At 39.5% G+C, this 23,639-nt stretch overlaps 1 protein-coding gene across 7 annotated transcripts in view; it reads left to right on the top strand.

The window, feature by feature from the left end:
- The window catches only part of FOCAD (focadhesin), a 122,306-nt gene that overhangs the window by 77,094 nt on the left and 21,573 nt on the right, over positions 1-23,639 (top strand). For all 7 annotated transcript variants that reach the window (XM_083819237.1, XM_083819238.1, XM_083819232.1 and 4 more), the window contains 8 exons: positions 10,550-10,642; positions 12,785-12,873; positions 13,858-13,899; positions 16,360-16,468; positions 17,539-17,655; positions 19,376-19,614; positions 20,317-20,406; positions 23,435-23,582. In XM_083819237.1, the coding sequence (XP_083675363.1) occupies positions 10,550-10,642; positions 12,785-12,873; positions 13,858-13,899; positions 16,360-16,468; positions 17,539-17,655; positions 19,376-19,614; positions 20,317-20,406; positions 23,435-23,582 (927 nt within the window). The remainder of the gene's footprint in view (positions 1-10,549; positions 10,643-12,784; positions 12,874-13,857; positions 13,900-16,359; positions 16,469-17,538; positions 17,656-19,375; positions 19,615-20,316; positions 20,407-23,434; positions 23,583-23,639) is intronic.

The raw sequence follows: 23,639 nt of genomic DNA, 5'->3' as shown, positions 1-23,639 counted from the left end.
AAAAGCTTAAACTGTCCCATGACTCTTCCTTCCTCTGTTCTATATACCGGCAATTAGAGATTATTTGATTGTAGGCTATTTTGTATGAAAGAGTACAGGGTGGATCCTGTATTGAGACTGAAACAGCACTGTGTAATAAAAAGGACTGTTTCATGTTGTACATGATGCAGAAGTTGGAAGAGAGGGAATGAATGAAGTATGAGTTGCAGGTGGCAACTGTATATCATAGAATCATAGAATATCCTGAGTTGGAAGGGACCCATAAGGATCATTGAGTTCAACTCCTGGCACCACACAGGTGTGCCTAGCTGGGTCCTGATATTCTGGTCTGCAACTGTCACACAACAGACCAGGAGCCAACTTGCTGCAGAGTTCCTTAAAGATGTTTATGGCACCACTGACACAAAACACTGTTATAAAATAATTATAACATAGGGTTTGAGTTGGAAGCTTGCGTGCACAGGGCTTGGGGAAATATCTGTTTGCAAACTGAAAGACTGAGCTCTTTTGTCTGCAATGGAAAACACGGGGTCTATATTCTGATGCTGAGATGTGTCACCTTGACTCCTTGACATTCTCCTGGCTTTGCTGTCATGTGCTGCTTCCTAACTGTTCACATTGCATTTGCACTGGTTTAATCCCTTGGTCTCTTTGGAGCTAACCACGCAGTTCCTTCTCTAGCAAAACTGTCTGCAGCATAGCTTGCTTGAAGTTTTCAGACAGACAGTACCATGCCGAATTTGGCTTCTCCTGCCTAGGTCAGTTTTCCAGCTCTGTCTTTCTTGAACACTTTCACATGCTGGCATATACATAAAATTTATACCCCGCCAGAGGGCTGTGATACAACATCTGATCATTTTGGGTCCTTTGTACTGAAAAGAACGCAAAAATTAATAATCATGGACCACAGTGACACCACATGGGTCATGGTAGAAATTTAGACGAGATGGTACACAGACAAAAGCCAGTCTGCACCAGATGAAATGTGATCTAGAAATCTCTCCCTGTGCTGTTCTATGAAGGTAGTGTCAACAGGCTTGTAAAGTAGCTTAGGTGCTAAGACCTCCCTTCCCACCCCCCCCAAAAAAAGTAATGAGAGATCTTAAGGCATCTAATCAAGTATGCAAATTTAATAGATATTTTTTGCCTTAACCTCTTTACTACTAAAGAATGAAAGCATAAGCTGGAGATGATATCCCTCACCATGAGAGGAGCGTACAGATAAATTCATGAATGTTTCCTAATTGCTTGCATGCTGTAGAGGAGAGCAGAAGGGGAAGTCCACAAGAATATTGACAAATGTCTTTGGAGCGGATTCAGATTAATGAGTTATGAATGAAGTGTAGGCTTGCATAGAATCCAAAAAGAAAAGCTCTGCCAGCTGAGTAGTTGCTTCATGTAGTGGGACCTGGGTTCAGTGCCTAATATACTGGAGAAAAATACACATTTAATTATATGATAATAAAAGTCATATATTAAAGCATAACATAAGCAGAATTACAGTGCTGTGAAGGTCAGTTCTGCTGTTCTGTTGATTCTGAATACTGGATTTTTTGAGCCTTGTGAGTCATAAGTCCTCCCCCCTCCCCCCCCAAATAAACTACTGTTTTGTAAACACTCAACTGTTCCCCTACTAACACATTACTTTTTACCAGAGATTTTAATTAAAATGATGATGTGTTTGTATACTAGCACTGATTTAAAACATCCAGCTGCTCGGCAAGAAATGACCTTTCATGAGCTAACAAATTACCTTTTGAATCATAGAAACACAGCCTTAAAATGATTTGTTTTGACAAAGCATATTTTATGTGAATGTGGTGGAGTTTGTAAAATTTTAAGATACTTAACGTAATATTTCAGTCTTGAGTCATTGGAATACATTCATTACTAAGTCAATTTATTCAAAGTGTAGTAATACTAAAAAGAAATTGAAGTATGTTTAAAATCCGTAAATACATCTTCAAAAAATCTTAACTGTACCCTTTTGGCGATAATTCTTAAATATAAAATTTAAACTAAAATGTATTAGTAGTTCTTTCAGATCACGTCTTTTAAATACAAAAAAGATTTTCTTTCCTTCGTTTCCTTGTACGTAGAAACAGCTGGAGTTAATGTTTTCAGGAAAAAGGCATTTGGACCATTGACTAGAACAAAAGTCAATTCCTAGGCTCATCTGACTGAATTTCATGCTTTTTAGTATTAATTTAGTTGTCAGTGTTCTTTTGGGAAGCAGATTTTAATGGTAAAAACAAGGAGCTTAAACTATAAAGCTTAATAGTAGCAGTATTGGTATAAGAAAACTATGTCAGTAGTACCTAATCTTTGTTTTGTGCACTGGCCATACGAATTAACTGTTTCTGTGAAGTCATTGCTTCAGATTTCAATACAGCACATTAAACAGTTTTTTTATAGGTTTAAGTTACTGGAATGTCATTTCATTGCTACTGCTCTGACGTGTTTTTTTTGTTTGTTTGTTTTTTTCTCTTAGGCCTTTTAAGCTAAAAATAAATAAATAAATAACATTTTATTAAAAAGAGGTCTTAAAGTTGCCTCTAAAGCATTGCAGTTAGCATAAAGTTCCAAGAAAACTGTCACATACATGTAAATGCTAAGAAATGAGAATTGCTTGGGAGATTGCAAACATCCCCTTATTTAACCTGTAGAATTTCTCAGCAGTTGTCATTTCCTTAGTTAGGGAGTAGCAGTCATTGGTATAAACACCATAGTGGGATAATTAGGTTTGTGTCTCTTCACTGATTGGATGTGCACTCACAGAATATGAGTCTGCAGGTTGCATATCTGTCTGGATCTCTGCGTGCTTAGTTGCCATTATTGCACTTAGGTTTTTGAATACTGTGGCATTGGGTGCCACTTGAGGCAACATGTTCTAATTTTCAGAGATTCCTTACGTATAAAAGTATGATTCATGAGATTGTGGGGAAAAAAAATGCAGTGAAAAGAATTTCTTCTTGTGTGTTTTAAAGTCTGTAAACCATACAATTAACACAGACCTGTTTTTAGCTCCCATTCAAATCTATCAGCAACAACAGTAAAGAGGCAATTTACTGTTAAACCTTAATGGACTAGACTGTTTCTATTTTCTAGGCGTTATCCTAGATGAAGGATTGGAGACAGCTGTAACATCTGTCAGAATGGTCAGGCAGGGGATGAGGTACAGAAGGGTCTTTTTAATGTTATTTGAAGTGGTATCTCATAGGAGGCAGAACATACGTTCAATAGACAGTGGTGCATTTGAAATCTGCATTTCTCTTTCCCAGTCACTAGTGACTTGAGAGAGGAAGATCATGATTCCCCCAGAAATGGAGATGTGCTGTTTGATTGTTTATTAAACACGGCTTATTAAACACTTGTTGAAAGGACTTTTAAAGTTACTGTAATCACACTGATCAGAAGTCACCTAGGTAATGTGTTTTCTTCGTTTTCTTTAAGGCTATCTGGACCATACTGTGCAAGAAATCTCTGAGGTTTATCACAGTCACCTGGGCTAGATTAGCCAGTAATTACTTGCAAGTGTTTCAGCCTTTGGAGTAATTCTTTGTAAGGGTTTTGGGGAATAATCTCTTAACAGCTTCACTTACCTCTCAAAAATGAATGAGGATGAAGAGTCACATGTTTGCATCATGCACCATATGTTTTGATGGTTCTGTGAATATATGTTCTGCATTTAAGGAAATAAAGCTGTTAGGCCTTCAGCTAGCTACCCAGCTTTTATTTCTTTAATGGAGGTGAAGAGAACAGTTTATGCTACATACAAAAAGCACGAGGCAGCCTGCTTTTGGCATGCAGATGTGGTAAATAGTGGCTTTGACAGTCTGAAGTGGTGCAGTGTTTTTAACATAAGAGGGGAGGATAGTCTTGCCTGTGTATGTTTATCAATACTGAAGTGCTCACTCTGTGTCGGAAATAGTATACTTATATACATATATATAATAATTAACACTTGTAGGCGCAATTGCACAGTTGAGTATTACTGGTGAGTTGTATAATGTTAAAATACTGCTCAACAAATAATAATCGTGTTAAGCACTCTGCATACTCCCAGACCAAGTCTTATGAGGAACAGGTGGGGGAGCTGGGGTTATCTAGCTTAGAGAAAAGGTGGCTGGGGGAGACCTTATCTCTCTTACAACTACCTCAAAGAAGGTTGTGGTGGGGTGACAGTCAGTACCTCCCCCACCCATCCACCCTCTTCTACCTCCTCCCCCTAAGCAGCGCAGGGGAATGGGGGCTGCGGTCAGTCCCTAAGACTTTGTCTCCACTGCTCCCTCACGGTCCCTCTCTGCCCCTGCTCCCCGTGGGGTCCCTCCCACGGGATGCCGTCCTGCCCGAACTGAGCCTGCGGGGGCTGCCCACAGGCAGCAGCTCTTCAAGCACTGCTCCCACACGGCTCCGTACCACGGGGTCCATCCCCCAGGAGCAAACTGCTCCAGCACGGGTCCCCCACGGGTGGGCGGCAGCTCCCCCCAGACCCCTGCTCCTGCGTGGGCTCCTCTCCACGGGCTGCAGCTCCGGCCCGGGGCCTGCTCCTGCGGGGGCTCTCCATGGGCCGCAGCCTCCTCCAGGCCACATCCACCTGCTCCACCGGGGGCTCCTCCACCCATGGGCTGCAGCGTGGAGATCTGCTCCGCTCTGCTTCTTCAATGACTGATGTCTGCTGTAATGTTTATCTCTCACATTTTCTCACTCCTCTCTACCAGCTGCTGTTCTGCAGCAATTTTTTTTTTTTTTTTAAATCCATGTCTTCAGTCTGCTCTCGCAGGGGCCCAACCAGTCTCTCTCACAGGCTCGGCTCTAGCCAGCAGTGGGTCCCTTTTAGAGCCGGCTGGAGCTGACTCTGACCTGACATGGGACAGCTGCTGGGCTCTGCTCACTGAGGGACACCCTTCCAGCCCCTCTGCTACCAAACCCTTGCCATGTAAACCCAATACAGGATGTAAATTCAGATTATGGACTACTTTGTGCTGGTTTCCAGTAATTGGAATTCCACTATTAATTATTCCACTATTCCACTAATATTGAATGCATCTCCTCCAGTGATGAAACCGTGTTCAGGAAATAAATTTGCTGACATATTTTTGCTAACCGTCTCCTCAGTATAATGTGGCTTAGAGAAAGACAAGGAAGACAGACAAGTATTTTCACACAAGAGAATACTGGGAAGAGTGTTTGGAAGTGTATGCACAGAAGTATGTTAATGAAGACCCTCTGAGCAAAATTTAAGAATCGAAGAGATGCTACTTCACTTCTTCATTGATACGGAAATGTAGTGCTAGTCTTATTTATGAAATCACTGGTGCCACACTTTATATGTCCCCTGTGTGAGAAGGGCATTTAAATACATGCCCAAACACTTAATTGACATGATTAATGTCTCAAAGACAATTTCCATAGCCACACATTTGTTAAAGAGATGATCTGAACCTAGAGACTATCTGAGTTGATAAGGTTTTCTAGGTAGAAACCTATGGTGTTATAAAGAACGCGCTGGAATTCCCATTCTTTCTGCACAACAACTAATTTTAAAATGGGTCATAAATATTGATATCACAGTTTCTAAGTCATGAAGTTTGCTCTTTAAGCAGTATTACCTTTACTAGATACCCAGGGAAACTGTAGAAACAGGGTTTATTTCACTGTTACCTAAACTTGTTTTGTGTGCCCTCTGCTAGCAATGTCTTATTACCAAACAAGTGAGCAATATACAAAGATTTGTGGCAACACAAAAGGATTTGTGAAAGAAAACTCATCCAGATCTTGTCATGATGTTTGATTTTTATTGGGAGTGCGTTTTTTAGTCTGAAATGACTTTCCACTCTTGCAGAAGAGTGCACAGCTTGCGCCATGTGTGTTCACAAGTGCTGAAGTACAGGAGCAGCATCTCCCACGGTTTGTCAGAGCTCCCTCTCCTGGATTTGGCTACCAAAGTCTCTGCTTGTGTGTCTTTTCAATGAGAAGTGTCCTGAAGGTTTTAAGCATTGTTCAACGAGAATATATTACTAGCACCTAGTTCAAAGTGTTTTTCATTGCCTTAAATATCAGGCTGCAACTCTTCCTTGAAAGCTGCTTGACAGCCTGATATGGCTATGCTGACTCCTAAGAACATCCCTGGACCAGGTGTGGCAGGGTTTCACAACCACTTACAGGTTGTTCAGAAGTCTCCTGAGCGTTTTTCCCTTTCCCACCCCAACACTGTCTTCTTACATATAGATTGCACTCTCAAAAGAATCTGTATTTTGCTAACGCTCAGCTTTGTCTATGCTTGCCTAGTGTTAGTTAACCAATGCTTAATGCAACTATCATTGTGTGTTCAGTGATAGAGGAAGAGTAAAAACAGCTAGTGTCCTGTACTGAAACAGGGGGTGTCAACACAGTTTGTGATAATCTTTAGTACCATGTCCAGTCATTTTCAGTATTAGATGATTTTTACTTTAGTGTTCTTTGCTTTGTGGTTCTACTGTCTTCTGTCTTCCACTCATTCCCCATGTTCATAAAATGTTTAGTGCTATGAAAAATGTTAATTCATCAAGAGCTGCTCAGCAGTTCCACTGGTTGTTGAGTACATCTGCAAATTTTAGGTAAGATGTACTGCTAATATATTCCTGATCAGACTATGTTAAATGCAACAACAGGCATTAAGCTTTCTTTTTCCTGTGGGAGCAACTCAGGTGTTTTGAAGGCCTGTTCTTTATCTGCTGGACAAGTGTAGGTTACATGATGAATTTCGTAGATGTGCATTTAGATTTGTCTGGTTTCGTGCTGAAGTCTAAATTAGTTTCAGACTAGAGGTGAAGTGTGAGATTGGTGCTTCTGCAGATTCTGTGGGAACTTAACACAAAGAATTCTGACTGGAGCCTGGGCTACTCAGCAACTTGCGGAAGAAGTTGATACGCGGAGGTGAGACAGGATCTGTGAATACAATTTTGGCTAGTGTTAATATAGTGTGTGAATATAAAAGGACTAGTGTTATCAAGGCATTTAAATATGATATTTTTTTTCTGCAGGGTGTTTTTCTATTGGCTTTGGGGTGTCCTCTCTTTTGGTTGACTTTGGATTGTATTTACTTGTGTAGGAATATTAGTGCTTACTCGTAACTATTTTAACTTCATATGGTAACAATGGCCATGGAGCTTTGGCACAGTCCTTTGGGTTTTGTTGTAAGATCCATGTAAAGAAGTAATATTATTTGCTTTATGTAGACCATGAGGGGCATAAAACAGAGGAAGTGACAGAGGAAGACATAGAAAGATAATTAACAGGTGAGGCAAGTTCATTTGTTTATCTTGATTGACTGTTATGTACAGAGGAGGTCACTGGAGCACACAGCAGAGAAAGGGGAATTTTGCATACCTTGAGACGTGGAGTGTTTTACATGTTGAACAGTGGTTAGTCTTCATAATAAATCAGGAAGAATAAGAAAAAGGAGGAATAGTAATCTTGCCAAGTTTAATCCCAGAAGGGTCTTTGCTTTAGGCTTTGCACTATGTTTGATCATAGCTATAGGATGAGTTTTTCTATAACTCAGGAAGCCTGATGTGTCCCTTTAATTTAGAAGTGAAAAGTGCAGACTTTAGACAGTGACTACTGTAATATATCCATCCCACCTCACCTCAGCCTGACATGTTTGCATTTCCATTATTAAAAACTTGTTACCCAGGAAACTGCTGAGGTTAAATAACTCATTTCCAGTGGATTGATGATGATTGTGATGACTTTTTTTCATCTTCTTGGTAGAGGCAGATGGTAGAAATAATTGGGCAGTATCAACAAAAATCGGTTCTGTATTCCCACTGAAGAATACAAGGAGACAACATTACAGCACCATTGCTTCTATTATAGTGTTTTGTTTTTTTTTTGTGGCTTTGAAAGCATGGCTATTTAAAAGATGAGGACACCTTAACTCCTATTTTATTTTAATAAAAAGTTGCTGCAATTAAAACAGTTATGGAGTGAGAAAGGAAAAAAAAGAGTATGCTAATTTATTTGTTTTGATGCACATTTTTGTGAATTAATGTAGTTTGATTTATAAATTGCACGATGTGCAAACTGGCGGAGAAGGTGCATACATCACATACCTGAGGTCTGGAAAAACTGCTTTTTTGTGGGTTTGAATTTGTGGCCCATTCTGTTTAATCTACTGCTGTAGTTATTAAGCTACAAGTGGCTAGAAAATGGTTTCTTACTGAGATTACCCAACTCATTTTTGTTTTTCAACATGCTCTGAAAATGTCTTCAAGTCACTGTTTGTTATAATACTTACTGGAGAGAACAACCTTGGGTTCCCATGGACTGTGCACATACATGAAATTGTACAGCTCGCTGTTTGAGTCATTCCCTTTTTGTGAAGCAGGAGCTGCCATTATCTGTGTGAGATTTGGAGGTAGGCAGGGACAGCTGTTGTGTATTTACAGATTCACAGATTCACAGATTTCTCTAGGTTGGAAGAGACCTCAAGATCATCGAGTCCAACCTCCGACCTAACACTAAGTACTCCACTAAACCATATCCCTAAGCTCTACATCTAAACGTCTTTTAAAGACCTCCAGGGATGGTGACTCCACCACCTCCCTGGGCAGCCCGTTCCAATGCTTAATAACCCTTTCGGTAAAGAAGTACTTCCTAACATCCAACCTAAAACTCCCCTGTCGCAACTTTAGCCCATTCCCCCTCGTCCTGTCACTAGGCACGTGGGAGAATAGACCAACCCCCACCTCTCTACAGCCTCCTTTAAGGTAACTGTAGAGAGCGATAAGGTCGCCCCTGAGCCTCCTCTTCTCCAGGCTGAACAAGCCCAGCTCCCTCAGCCGCTCCTCGTAAGACTTGTTCTCCAGACCCCTCACCAGCTTGGTCGCCCTTCTCTGGACTCGCTCGAGCACGTCCATGTCCTTCCTGTAGCGAGGGGCCCAAAACTGAACACAGTACTCGAGGTGCGGCCTCACCAGAGCCGAGTACAGGGGCACAATCACTTCCCTCGACCTGCTGGCCACACTGCTTCTTATACAGGCCAGGATGCCGTTGGCCTTCTTGGCCACCTGAGCACACTGCTGGCTCATATTCAGCCGACTCTCCACCAATACTCCCAGGTCCTTCTCGGCCAGGCAGCTTTCCAGCCACTCATCTCCCAGCCTGTAGCTCTGCTTGGGGTTGTTGCAGCCCAGGTGCAGGACCCGGCACTTGGCCTTGTTGAACTTCATGCAGTTGACCTCAGCCCATCGCTCCAGCCTATCCAGATCCTCCTGCAGAGCCTTCCTGCCCTCGAGCAGATCGACACACGCACTTAGCTTGGTGTCGTCTGCAAACTTACTGAGGGTGCACTGGACGCCCTCATCCAGATCATCAATAAAGATATTAAAGAGGACCGGCCCCAGCACCGAGCCCTGGGGGACTCCACTAGTGACTGGCCTCCAACCAGATTTGACTCCATTCACCACAACTCTCTGGGCCCGGCCATCCAGCCAGTTTCTAACCCAGCGAAGCGTACGCCAGTCCAAGCCCTGAGCAGCCAGTTTCTCAAGGAGAATGTTGTGGGGAACGGTGTCAAAAGCCTTACTGAGGTCAAGGTAGACCACGTCCACAGCCTTTCCCTCATCCACCAAGCGCGTCACTTGGTCATAGAAGGAGATCAGGTTCGTCAAGCAGGACCTGCCTTTCATAAACCCATGCTGACTGGGCCTGATCGCCTGCTTGCCCTGCAAGTGCCGCGTGATGACCCTCAAGATAATCTGCTCCATGAGCTTCCCCGGCACTGAGGTCAAACTGACAGGCCTATAGTTCCCCGGGTCTGCCCTGCGGCCCTTCTTATAGATGGGCATCACATTGGCTAGCCGCCAGTCAACCGGGACCTCCCCCGATAGCCAGGACTGCCGATAAATGATGGAAAGAGCTTATTTAAGCTGTCCTTGAGATAGTGTTGTTTTCCTCCAGTTAATTCTAAAATGGTGTTTCCTAGAAAGAAACTTTACAATTCCTTTGTTTATTATTATTTTTAACAATTATTTTCCTTAAGGGAAGTTTGTATTTTGTACTTGGACATAATTATATCTACCCCAGTTATTTATACTGATTCCTTTTCAGTAATCTCCCCAATATTTAGGTTGTCATCTAAATGCATTTATTATACACATCTGTTTAAAACTTTTAGAAGCAACTAAGATTTACAAGAGTGATCACAAGCATAAACTGCTCTGTTATCCTTGTTATGTATGAGTTCTTGTCTACCAGTGCTACCACAGTGTTGTGCTTATTGTCATGTGCAATTCCAGTGCTCTCTCTGGGATCGATTATCTAGTGATCTATCTGAAGCAAATAGTTTTGGCTGACCTGGGTAATAAAGTTGCAAAGTAACTTGATGTGGGTAAAACCAGGAAGGAGAATAAAATCTGCTAACAGTTTTTATTTCGTACAGTCATGTATAATGTCCATTGGGCATTACCAAAATATTGCTTGCAAACCACAGGTTGGAAAACATACATTCAGTGTATGTTAGACTTACTGTAACCAATTCTACCCTTTCTGGTGTGTTGCACAGGTTAACATTCAACCTTCTGAATGGCATCGCTCTATACTGCTGCCACAGTCCTGGTTAGGATTCATGAGTCGAACCTACAATGCAGTCCTACAGGTAATTCTGAGGTACATAGTACCGTGCGTACTAATGCTCATTCAAGCTGTATGGATTTTCATTTCTAACAGCAAGAGCTTCAATCATCAGTACAGGTAACAAAAATTTAAAAGTAAAGCTTAATGTGTTTAATACAAGTTATGAAAAGAAAATAAAATCCGAGTTTTCAGGCAGCACAGTCTGAGATGCTTTGTACAAATATAATTTCTGCTCATAGTTCTGGTTCTTGCAGCCTTTTTCCTATGTGAAGTTCCACTAAGGTCAGTTCCAATTGCAGGTGACTTTTTTGAATGTGAAATTTTGTCTAGACTTCTGTTCTATTATTTCGGATAGGAATTTTCCGATAATGGTACCACAAAATGATCAGAAGCTATTGAGAAATCATTAGTTGAGTATAACTTCTCTTATTCAGCATGCAATGTTATCATATTGTAAGGACTCATTGCTGATTTTTCCAACCGATCTAATGATAGGAAATACAGAAAATACCTTAAAACTCCTCTTTAGTTAGGTTAGCTGGCCTGGTAGATAGAGCAATGTTGTGTCTTTTTTTTTTTTTTCTTCAGTAAAAAATGATGTAAAAACTAGTGACAAATTGCTCCCTTATAGAAGTCTCCCTTTGTACTGTTTTATACTGTTTATGTTTCCAGGTCACATCAGTTTTTTTCAGTATGAGCAGCTCAGGTTGCTGAGCAAAACAGAGAAGCTTTGACTGTTCCTTTGCTATGCAGTAAAACATACACTTCTGTAACGTTTTTTAGAAGAAATTTTACCTTGGACATCGGCAAACATCAGATTCTAAACTGAGCCCCATTACAACGCAGGCAGTTACTTTTCAAATAGTAATTTTAGATCTTAACCACAGAGCAGGCCATTGTCGCTTTTTATAATGTTTTGCTTTGTTTTTGTTTTTGTTTTTTTAAAAAGGTACCCAGTATCTTTATTCTGTTCCTTGTACTTCTATAGTACATTTCGTATGAGGTGGCCTAAAGAGACTATAGTATAAGCTGAATAGTCTGGATAGTACATAACTCAGTATTTCTGAGCAGGTATACAGTAACATTTTCTACTGTTTGGAGGCAGAGGTTTGTAGAGTCTGTGCTGGGTTATCCAGGCATACTCTAAACAGTTCACCAAAGTACTTGTTTGAGGATTTTTTCCTTTTGGACATCTGGAAGTTCTCCTGTCTTTAGTATGTCTACTCAAATGCTTAAGCACTTGTGCCAATTTGCACGTTCAGCATGTTTGGGAACTCAACTTCATGATAATCCTACAGTTCTTGATTTAGTCCTGAACTTAAGCCAGTGTTTACTTGTTTGGGAGTATTGCAATAGATTTAAACATACTGTAAAGCCAAGGAATTTCTCATCGAAGGTTATGCTTCTGACAGCAGGGCATAATTTTTATGCAGCTGTCTCTATAGTCATTGTATCATACCTGTTGCTTTAGTCTCTGGGAGTGGAGAATCACCTCCTGAGTGACATCTGTATTTGGAGGATTGACAATCTTTTGTTCTCAGGTTTTTATGAAACACAACTTATGTGTCTGTTTTTCACTTAAGGCTTAATAACCAGCTAAAGAGCAGCAACTGATAACTCAAACGAATTGAGCTGTAGTTGTCTCAAGGTTTGAGAATGAGCGTAAGGCAAAGCTGCTTAATAGGTTTAGATAACACATGTGGCCAGAATCCACATCATCTCCTTTGAGGTACAGAAGAAACTGTACTAGAAGGAGGCTGAGATCATAAGAAGGAAAAGGATGAGGAATTATTTTTTAAGTAGTGAATCAAGAAAGTAATTTTTTGCTCTCAGAACCCATTTTAGGTGCTAGGCTTCTATATTTCATTCCCTGCTTGTTGTACACTCTCCACTCCCAAAGGGACCTTGTCTGTTTCCATAAATCTCTCAGTATCTGTGACCATTTGTGCCATCTGCAGGTGTTTTTCTCACTCAAGAATTCTTTATTATTATTATTATTTTCTTATATAATTATAGTGGGATCCCATATAAAGAACAATGGGGTTCACTTACAAAGTAGCACTCAAGGGAAAGGTTACATCTGTTACCCAAGCGTTCCCTGAAAAAATCTTAACACTGATTGGCCATGTAAGGGCTACTTCTGACTTATGCTGTGATTCTGCAGGGGAGACAAGCAAAGCTGGAGATGGAGTTAAAGCAGGGAAAAGAGGATCCTGAAGATGTACAGTACAAGCAGTTTACAGCATGGCTCTGGTAAGGAATTGCCTTCTTGCTCTTTACGACTTGTAATGGCAAGTGAGGGGGCAGAAGGTATAGACTTTAGTGTTAATGCTTTATTGTGTAAGTACTATGTAATTCTGCATTGATGTTTGTCAAGTTGATGTCAGTATTTCCAGACTAAGTGGGTTTGAAACAGCATACTTAGATGGAAACCCTGACTGAATTTCTTTTAAAGCCTGAGTAATATGTATCTCGGTGTATATGAATCTGTTTTATGAGGCATGCATTCTTAGACTTCTAACAATGTGTTATGGAACTCTGATTGGAAGGTATCTTTTTGTGTAGGGTGACAGTCATGGCCAGGATTTATGGGTAGGTATTGTATGTTGTGGTGTACAAGATCTCTTTCCTTACCAAAATCTGACTAGGTAGAAGATTCACTGCATCTTTGCTTCTGTCTGGATATGAATGTAAAAGTAAACAAATGCAGACAAGTAGCCTATTATAAATTGAGTACAGTTATATGTAAGAAATTGCAACTACTCCTTTTGCTTTCGTTTAAATTGATTCAGTTTTCTACAGTCCTTAATAGCATAACTGTCCATAGTTGTTTCCAGGAGAATGACAAGTGTTGTATAAATTGTTACAGTTGTCCATTGTAAAACATCCTCATTTTATTATGCCAAGACATAGTGTGGTGATTTGGATGCCTATATGTAACAATGCAAAGAATAAATTTATGGCTGTTGAATAAACCTGCATTTTGCAAAAAGTATGAAGTCAAATAAGGGCCATTTACAAAGCACTGGTAGTGCAAATTAGTATGAAGGAACATTGAGTGTTAGTTGAGCACTTTTGTAGTTTTAATACCTGAGATTAATTTGTGCGAAGCCGCCTAATAGCAATTTGAGATAACTGTTGACCTAGAATGGGCACATGTAAGGCACAAAAGGAAATTAGCTGAACTCTTGCTGTAATATAACAACGTGGTCTAAATTCGTGCTGTTTCTGTTGCAGGGTCAGAGATATGTTGACTGATGTCATCAAAGGTGCTTCAAAGTAAGAACTACTTATTTGTCACAGATGAGAATGAGTTCTGTTTTGTGGCAGTTGATGCAAAATACTTCCCACAACAGATCATCTACCAATTTCATGTTTTCACATGACTGCTGCTCAACAAAGGAACTCATCCTCACTTTATTTGAGCATTTTACCACTGCCTATGTCTATTAGAAATGCTGTTGGGTAATATTTTGAGTAAAGACTGTATAGTACTGTAGTATCTTCTTTTTTAAACAGCAAACTGTGTTTGCGTCAAATTGCTCTGTGTATCTAGAAATTGGCTGGTCTGTAGCGGACCAGTGGCCTTTCAAAACTATCGCAGTTTCTGTTAAGGTGACTTCCCTGTGCCTGGAAGCCCACAAAGACAGGTAAGTACATGTTTTCAGATTGTAACAAGCTTGTTAATTTGCTGTTAGAATTGGCACCTGGCTTTCAGGCAGGAATAAGTGTCTTAACCTTCCTTCATATGGTAGCTTGACTTTCTCCCATCACCCTCTGCTGGCAGCTTTCTTCTTATGCTTTGCCCTTGGTTAGCCTGAAATTAGCCACTTGCACCAGGTTAAGGAAAAGCATTAAAAGCAATGATTCCTCAGAACATCAAGTGCTTATAAATCATTAAAATGTTATCAATGGAAGAGTTACAGTGAAAACTCATAGACCATTTCAGTATATTCTTGTAAATGAAGAAAAGGTTACTTTGGCATGCTTCTGTGAGCTGAAGGCTCTGGATATTTTAATCAAGACTTTCCATAAAGGTTTGAACTCTTTTGTCTTTTTTAACTTACTATTGTTCAGATATTTCCAGCTGCTCAATTTTCTTGCATATCAGCCCATCTTGAAAGGGTTCAGCTAAGGAGGGATGAAATTGGGAGATCTGTTTGATATTTTAGCTACTCAATAAATACCTGTGTTAAGGTAATGTAGCAGCAAGAGATAAAGGAGGAATAAAATAATAATTATATTATTTATTACTTATTATATATCTACAATTATTAATAAATTAAACATAAAAATCAAAATATATTCTGTGTCTCAGAGTGAAAGTTACGATTTTAGTTATAAAAGTTCATTAGCAAAACTAATTGAGGTGGTAGCATTTTGCAGATTTGGAAGTGGTGCATTTTCTTTAGGTAACAGGAGAAGGATTTCTTGTGCATAGGCCATGTCTCTAGAAAGAACTTCTTTTGTTTACTGACTTTCTTCTGAGAAAATACTTAATTTGTTCCATATTTTCATTAAAGAATAAGGCACTGCTGCTTTTCTTCCTAGGATTTGTTGTTAGTATGATGTTTTTTACCCCATTAAATTTACAGCATCCAGCTTTCATGAATGTATAGATTCAGAAATTCCTCTCAGTATGAGGTACGTTACAAAGTGTAGCCTCTTAGAAGCTGATAATAACAAAAAAAAGACTGTAGCATAAATTGGGAAATGACTTGAGGCAAGAGATAGGGGGAGATTTCAAAGAAGTTAACTAGGCACCTGATTTTAATTATTTGTAGTTCTCTTATCTGAAATGATATACTTTTAGCGTTTGAAACAGGAAAGGTCAATGACATTCCAATGAGATTTGTGTCTTTTTAAAAAAAAAAAAAACTACAACATATTTTTGTTGTGAAAATGAAATCTTTAGATCTGGAAGCAAATGCCTAAATTTGCAAGTGTGTACTTATAGCAACAGACGAGGAAGTTTCCAGAAATGCAGGACTAATGCAGAAAGTGTAATACACCATGTGTTGGTCTAGTGTAAGGCTGTCATCAGTGGTCTCCTACAGTAGTATCGTTCAGTTGCTATTATTGTAAAACACCTAAGATGGCTCTAGCAAGATTATATTGTGACATGTTTTTCTGGGAATTATGGGAAATGGGCATCTTTCTTTTCACGAAACTGAACAGTTATATTCTCTATCTTATGCCCAGGTGGCAGATTATTTTTCTTGAGTTCCTTTCAGGGAAAAGTAAAGGTTTGCACTGTGGTCGTAGTCATTACTCTTTGAAACCAGTTATTTTCCATGATATGATTGTTTCATAACGTAGGGAAGTAATAAGAAAAAATAATTTAAAACCAAGTTTAAACTGAGATTTCAGTGATGGCTTCTCCACTGAAACTCCCAAACAGATGCTATTTTGAAGTGACACCTGGCCTGCCTAGCAGTCTCTACTTGGAGAGCTTTTTGTGTTATCCTGTCTAGAGATGGTACAAGATAAGATCAATTGATGCATTTCTGTGAGTGCACGTGCTCTGCAAGATGGCAGCACTTCTTTTAGTGGCAGCTGAAAGGGTTTTTGTTTATGTATCTGTTTGTGTATGGTAGGCTATATATAGAAGACAGCCCAGTAAAGTTTCCAGGAGCAAGTGCTTCCACTTGTAGCATAACTTGCCTTTACTGAGATGCATGTTTTGCTGCCGGCATGTCTGTCATGCCTCTTGATTGTTCTTTGTCTTTTTCTGTCCAGAGACAGCCCAGTGGTGAAAGGAAACTCTATTTTAGCCTTAACTGGTCTTGCAGTTGCTGTAGCCAAATACGAAAGCAGCCTTTCCTCAGACACTGAACGGATGCCTGAGGTAAGTCAATCTGAGAAAGAAATTCTTAGTGGAATGTGATGAAGCAATATCACCAGGTGTGTTTGAGGGGATGGTAAGAGGTTATGAAGTCCTTCACACTTTGAAGGTCTAATTTCACCCTGTTCAGTGAAAGTCATCTAGTAATTGCTGTGTGATCCATACAAAAGTAGCTTGGTGATTTCAATCGGAGAAAGTAGGCACCTTCTCACAAGAAACATGCTGGCTTTGACAGATCACATAGAATGAACACTGAAGCCCAGCCAGTTTCTTTCCTTACCTTTTAATCGGATGCATCAGAATGTTTTAGGGTGGCATAGTAAACGTACTCACTGTTTTTGCATCAGCACAGTGTCTCATAACGTTACAGTAACTGTAAGGTGCCATCTTTTGGTAGCAGCAGTGGAACTATGCATTATTTATGAGTTATGTTTTTTTGTGACAGGATGAGTTGAGGTTGCTGATTGTTTTTGCACATGAGGAGCGGCATAAGGCATGTTTTCTAATGCCTGTTATTATTGGCCAAACCTGTAAAAGATTGTGTGGGGAGAAATAGTCTTGTTTTTTAAATGCCTTTTGTCAGCTTCTGTGTGGTAGATACTTCAGTAGAATTTAGATTTTCCTGTCAGCTTTCAATAGATTAAAATACTTAGCCTAGATATCCTTGGCAAGTGTTTTACTTTGCAACCAAACTATAGTTACTCAGATAGTCATGCTTAGTTTCCGTGCCTACATTAAATTTATATTTTGGGCCAAGAGGATTCATAAAAGCTGTAACTTACTAAAAAGATTAAAGAGTTCAGAGTTGTGAATGGAACTTGTTTTGTTTTGTTTTTCCTGCTGTTGTTGTGAGGCTCTCTGACAGCTATCATTTTCTTTAACTGAATAATCTGATCGAAAGTAGTGTCTGGAGGGTCAGAGTTGTCAAATAAACATGCTACTTCCTGTGCCTAGGGATAGTAAGATCTCATTCTGGATGGACCATAGGTGGAACATCAGCTGCTGAACTTCTATTCGGGTAGAGCCTGATTTAAGAAAAAATAACAATGAATATTTGGGTTTGATTTTTGCAGACTGAACCTGATTTTCTTCCCACACAACAGTGGATTTATATGGTTATAGAGACCATCTTTAGTATTGTGAATAGCCGCTATAAGCCTAAAGGACAAGTGTTCCCATGGTTCTACCAGGTATGTGCTATGGTATTAAAGATGGGAGCATATATCTGCATTTTATACTTCAAATTCTTAGTCTGGAGTTCTCTGTTTCTGTTTGTCCAGTAGTAGTTGTAATATAGAAGAATATTTTTTTTTTCCTTTCGTTACTTTTGCCTTGGGTTTTTGTCCTAATTACCAAGGTAATAAAAATTATATGAGAAGATAATACCCCATAAATGAAGGAATTTTAAAAAGGCAAACAAAAAAAAACCAACAACAGAATATTCTACAAAACAACCTTCTAACTGGAACAGACTCTCCTCATACAACAATATCAAATTCTTGAGTGATTCTGAGAGTATGCCATAGGGCTCTGAAGTTTAGACTTTCGCAAAATCTAATAGTTACAGAGCCAGCGATTCTCATTTTACAGTACTTCTTGAACACCTGAGGACTAGTACAAATTGTCATAAGTGCTTTCTGTGTGATAACTGGCCTGAAATTCTCAAGCAACAGAAGTATCAGGCAGTTATTAAATAGGACCTTGAGATGGTCCTAAAAGCTTGTTATAGATTTTAAAGAATAGGTATTGCCAATTCTTGACTGTGGTCAAGATGACCAGGTTGGAAATTTTTTGTGTTGTGGATACAGAAGGGGCTATGTGTCCTACAAGAACAAATACCAGCCAGCTAAAGTATCATGATGTTTTCGAACCTGAACTTTATTAAATGCATTCATGAACTGCCTTTAGTCCAGTCAGTGAGATGTTGGCATCTCCAAAATCAAATCACTAAATCAAATGGAGCGTTAAATAAATGCTAGACTGGCTGGATGTGAGGAGATTCAAGCACTTGGTTGGCTTTAGCAGTTTTTGCTGACTTTTTTTTAATGACTTCTGTCTTTGGAAACAATGTTGTTTAAAAAAGGTATTTGTGAGATGGAACAGCGTGACATGGTTCATATTTCATTTCTAAACGCCATTCTGTTTAAAAAGTAAATAAATCCAAAAAATATTGTGCTTGTAGAATTCTAAGGCACACAATGGAAACCATGGCCCTGCAGAGTACATTGCGTCCTGATGGGATTTTTTATCTTTTCAGAGCTGCACACAAGAAGATAAATGTAGATTAGGCTGTTTTAAAATGGAAATAAATTAAAAAACTTTGTAAGGGATCTTTCTTCTAGAAAGCATCTCTGCTGGTAATCTTGCAAGATCTCATGTTTATTCATTCTAGGTATGATGCTTCTAAAGAAGTACATTTTCCAGCTCACTAAATTCACAATGTGTTATAATTATGCAATTACCTTGCCAGTGTGGCTGGTTTCTGTTTGCCCTTCTGATTACACTCCTGAATATTTTAGCATGGAAGCTGAAGACTTAAACAGATGAGCTTACTCATGTGTAGTATAGTTATTAAATTCCAGTTTTCGCCTGTTTTATCCTTTGTTTACAACTCCGTATTTTGCAATCTCATTTATACTTAGAAGTTATATTCAATTACACTAGTTTAATTACCTATGCAATTACAATAAGTATAAACAGCCTGCAGGGTAAGGCAAAGAAAAAAGGTACAATTGGCAATGCCATGAAATACTGTTTATTGCCAGATTGCAATACCTCTGTGCTGCCATTTGCTGTATAGGTATTTATTTTAAATTCATGAGTTGCTGAATGTTTCTACCAGGAAATGAGTTTTATATCCTTTCCAAAGAGGAAAAGGAAAAAACAAATCTTTTAAAAATATTTTTCTAGAAATCCTATTCTGGTGAAAATACTGCTAGTGCTATAGCTCGTTCCTGTGCAGCCACTGCTTTGTCTCTCCTGGTGCCGGTTATCATTGTATCATGCAAGGAGAAGGTTGAGGAAATCCTGAGTATGCTGACTGCCAGGTTACCTGGGAAGCCAAATGCTGATGAGTCTCAGGCTGTTCAAATCCACATCGGCCTTGCTTTGGGGATGTTCATCTCACGTTTGTGTGAAGAAAAAGTCAGGTAAGAATTACTGCATGTAAAGTAGGTGTGCTTACCACCTTACGACTTTATTCCTGCAAGTGGCTTCTATGGTTTAGGGAATATAGTGTTTACAAGTCATAGGCAAATGATTCTTGAGGTGTTTTGCAAATTTTTTACAAGGTGTCTTTTATTACAATAGCCTTTTTTCTCCCTCTGTGTTATGTTCTATATATTTTGCCATTTCTTCAGGTTGATTGATTAATTTTCATGATACCCTACGGTGCATGTGCAACCTGGAATTTGACTGCTTACATGTCTTTAAAGAGGGCTAGATGCCCTGGGAAACTTAATTGTAAAATAATTCACAATTCTCACTAGCTCCTTTCTAAGTGGTGTTCTGCACACTGGATAGTGTCCACTTGCATCATGTGAGTTACCTGTATGGAGACAGAATGCTTGATTTCTTTTTGGGTGTTGTACCAAAAATGGGTGCCAGTTAAGGTCTGAATATGTTTTTGTATTATTTGCATAATTACATAAGTATGTTCATATGAAAGTGACACAAATGGCCAGTCATAAAGTCACTGCTTACAGGCCAGTGTGAGAGCCTGTTACAGCAAGAAAAGAACAGTACTTAGTGGCGTATTCAGTCTTATCAGGAGGTTTAATGTCCTATGTGATTTGAAGAGCAGAGCTGTGTTTTGAATTTTTTTCAGTTTCTTTTTTGTTTTGTTTTTGTAGTGAGGTACCTGGTCAGCAGATGAACTTACTTCTAATGAAGTCCCTGGATGCGCTGGAGGAGTGTTGCTTTGACTCCAGTCTGGAGTACAAGTGAGTTTCTTTCGTTCCTGATGATGCTTTGGGGTTTTCTTCAGCTCCGTTGTTTTCATTCAAGCTTTTTTTCCTAAATTCTACAGACAGGAGTATAACAATATGGTAAGGAAACAGCCTGTTCTGAATACTTCCCTAGAATCATGGACTCGTGCAAGCTGGCAAGGACCTTGGGAGGTCCACATCCCTCCCTGAAACAGGCTCAGCTTTGGGGTTGTACTACATTACCCAAGGCTTTACACTGTCAGGGTGCGAAACCCCCAGGCCACAGAGGCCCAACCTGCCTGGGCCCCGGCTCCACAGCCGGGCTGTCCTGGTGGGGAAAAGGCTTCTCACCTTTAGCCTGAGCCTCTAGTGCCTCAGCCTGTGCCCAGCCTCCTGCCACACACCACTGGGCAGAGCTGTAAATGTGGAAGACTTTTGTCCAAGCTTGGCATTTGTCAACTTTTAAACTGCTGCTCTAAAGCAAGAGGCTCTCCAGCAGGATGATAAGCAAAGCTGACCACAGGACATGTGCCTTACATTGACCTTATGTGAGCACTTCACCCATACTCAACTGGTGATGCTTTTTTTTGTTTGTTTATTTATTTGCAAGCTTTTTGAGAGTTTTTGTTTTAAAAATGGGGGAGGGCAGATTTCCCTTTTTTCTAAATGCCAGCACTAATCTTTTTCTCTCCTGTGGCTGCTCTGAGGTCAGTTATGTTCAGTAGGGCTCTGGGAGAAGTGACAGACTCCTGGGGCCAATTCGTCATCCTGCCATGGTGCAGACAAGGTTTCTGCATCCCTGCCCTGCTGCTGCAATGTCACAGGCAGTCTTGTGTCACACTGACATCTGGCAGAGAGCGAGCCCCCCACCCTGTGCCTTTCCCTGTGTGCCTTCCACTCACCCACCCTGGTTGCAGAAATGCCTGCGAATGTCAGGGGGATGCTCGGGCTCTACAGTAAATTTTTGAGATGTGGCATACCTCCTGATTGTTTCAGAAAACATGCATGTCTACCCAATAATATGCTTCTCCAGGGAGTTAAGTGAGACATCTCACACATTGGAGGACATTACTGAGAAAGAGGCTTTTTCTGTTTTGTTTTTTTTATCCTGTCTTGACTTTTTGGTAATAAAGAGGCTTATCAATGTGTGTACTATGCAGTCTGGATCTCACACAACCATGCTTCACTGATCATGTCAGCCTTGATAGGAATGTTGTTTATATACATTATTTTCTTCGTTCTATTTAGGAGAATTTTCTCTTTTTTTTTATGGGAGACAGTTAGAAAGTAAACAGACCTGTTTTCAATAAATACTAAGCTATAAGAATGTTTTTCCATGAGCCAGTGACTTAGCATGGTGGGAGTCCACTTAGGATCTGTAAGAATCTGTGTTAAGTCTGTGTTAAATTACATAAAATACTCTAAAAATTTTCTTTTCTGGAAAAGGTCGTTGTGGGAATAATGCTTATAAATTACTACTTTTAAGTATCTTAAACCACACGGTAGAAAATAATGATGATATTCATAATCTTTTAGAGCAGAAAAACATTTCAAATCACTTCCAGTGGTTAAGTGTATGTTAATATGATGCATCTTCAATTTTTATGTGAAACTAAGTTTCAGAGATTGCAGAACCTTAGGGACTGCAGTTGCTGCTGATTCTAAATGGTAGGCACTCAGACATTATTGAGAGATCTGGGAGCGGACCATTAATCTGTTTGTATGTTAGACAGAAACAGAAATAAGGATGTTTAAAAAATACACTGATATTTCCGTGTAAACATGTATGGAAAATATGCATGATGAATTATCTTTAGACACTTAATTCTTGATGCTACTAGGTTTTGTCAAAGTTATTTATTACAGAAGCCATATAACAGCTCATTTTTCTTTCCAAACCTATTTTATGTAGAGGCAGATAGAAGGTTCAGCAAGCAAGTGCATTCATGACTGTTAACTTTTCCTTTTATTCATGTAGATCATATTGAATGGATTTTCTCACATCAACCTTCATGTTGTGGGGTTGGAGGGAAATCCAAGCTAGGTTTCCAATTATAGCAGTACAGCATATAGGTAACAAACGTAACAGTACCGACAGCCCTTGGATTGGATGGCTGTCTCTTCTCCAAAGAAAAACATGTTGCAGTGAAAATTGACCTAATGCTGTTGTTTGAAGGGTTTGCTTGTGCAAAGCTTTTGAGAATCATGGGGAGCAGTAGCATTTTCTGGCTTGCCTTGCCATTTCGTATATTAAGGATGAATTCTACAAGATCATTGCAGATGTGTCTTTTTATATAAATTTGTTACCAGGTAGAATTAGCTTGCATCTGCAAGAATAAATATTAGAGAAGTATGGAGTAATTGATAAATGCTAAAGCTTACATGTTGAGTAAAGATGTAGTAAAAAGCAGATTATTATGAAACTTGAAATGCATAATAATCTTCCTTTAAATTGCTGGGCAGAGCATTTGACTTTTTGTGGAGTTTTTCGCAAGGTCAGTAACTGATTTGGGTATGAGGCATTTTCAATCAAAACCGTCATCAGACTTTTCTTTACTGTACCTTCAGAAACCTGTTAAACTCCACAGACCTTAATAATAGGATTTAGCCCTTAAAAAATGTCAGTTTTTCTTCATCCTAAAATATAAACCTTTTATTTTATTTCATGATTTATTAATGAATTATTTCATTCCTTGGCATGATAGTGTCATGCGCTGTACATTGCCAGGTTACCTTACTGAGATAAGTGACAATGGATTCAAAGGTGGATCATGACAGACAGCAGTGCTGAGTGTTTGATATACTGGCAGTGAAACACCTAGAACATGTTGAGAAATCTGAGATACCACGCAGATGAAGTGTGCTTAAATATTAATTTTATGTAGATCACAAACAAGATGGCCAAGTGAAAGAGAGTGGTGGGGAGAGGGCCCTCAAGTTTAATGTTGTGAAAAAAAGTGTTCAGAGCAGCAAAGGTATGGCTAATGTACATATTATGAATGCATATATATATATATGTGTGTGTTTTTTCATTCTCTTTAAGCACTGGATGTATTTTGGGAGTAGGACTTGTTCTGTCCCTTATGAGTTACAGCAGCCAAACAGAATCACGAGTGCACGTTTCTGCTTCACTGCGAAAACTCTGCAAATACCTGGAAAGCAGTGAGGACCAGAGCAGATCGGTCCAGGAGGTATGATCTGTTTTATCACAGATTTCAAATCTTCCTTTTTGTTTGTTGGCTGTCTTT

This window comes from Anser anser (assembly GCF_964211835.1).
Source record: "Anser anser genome assembly, chromosome: Z".
Taxonomy (NCBI): Eukaryota; Metazoa; Chordata; class Aves; order Anseriformes; family Anatidae; genus Anser; species Anser anser.
Note: the sequence above shows the minus strand (reverse complement) of the source record. Positions and strands in the feature narration are given on the sequence as shown.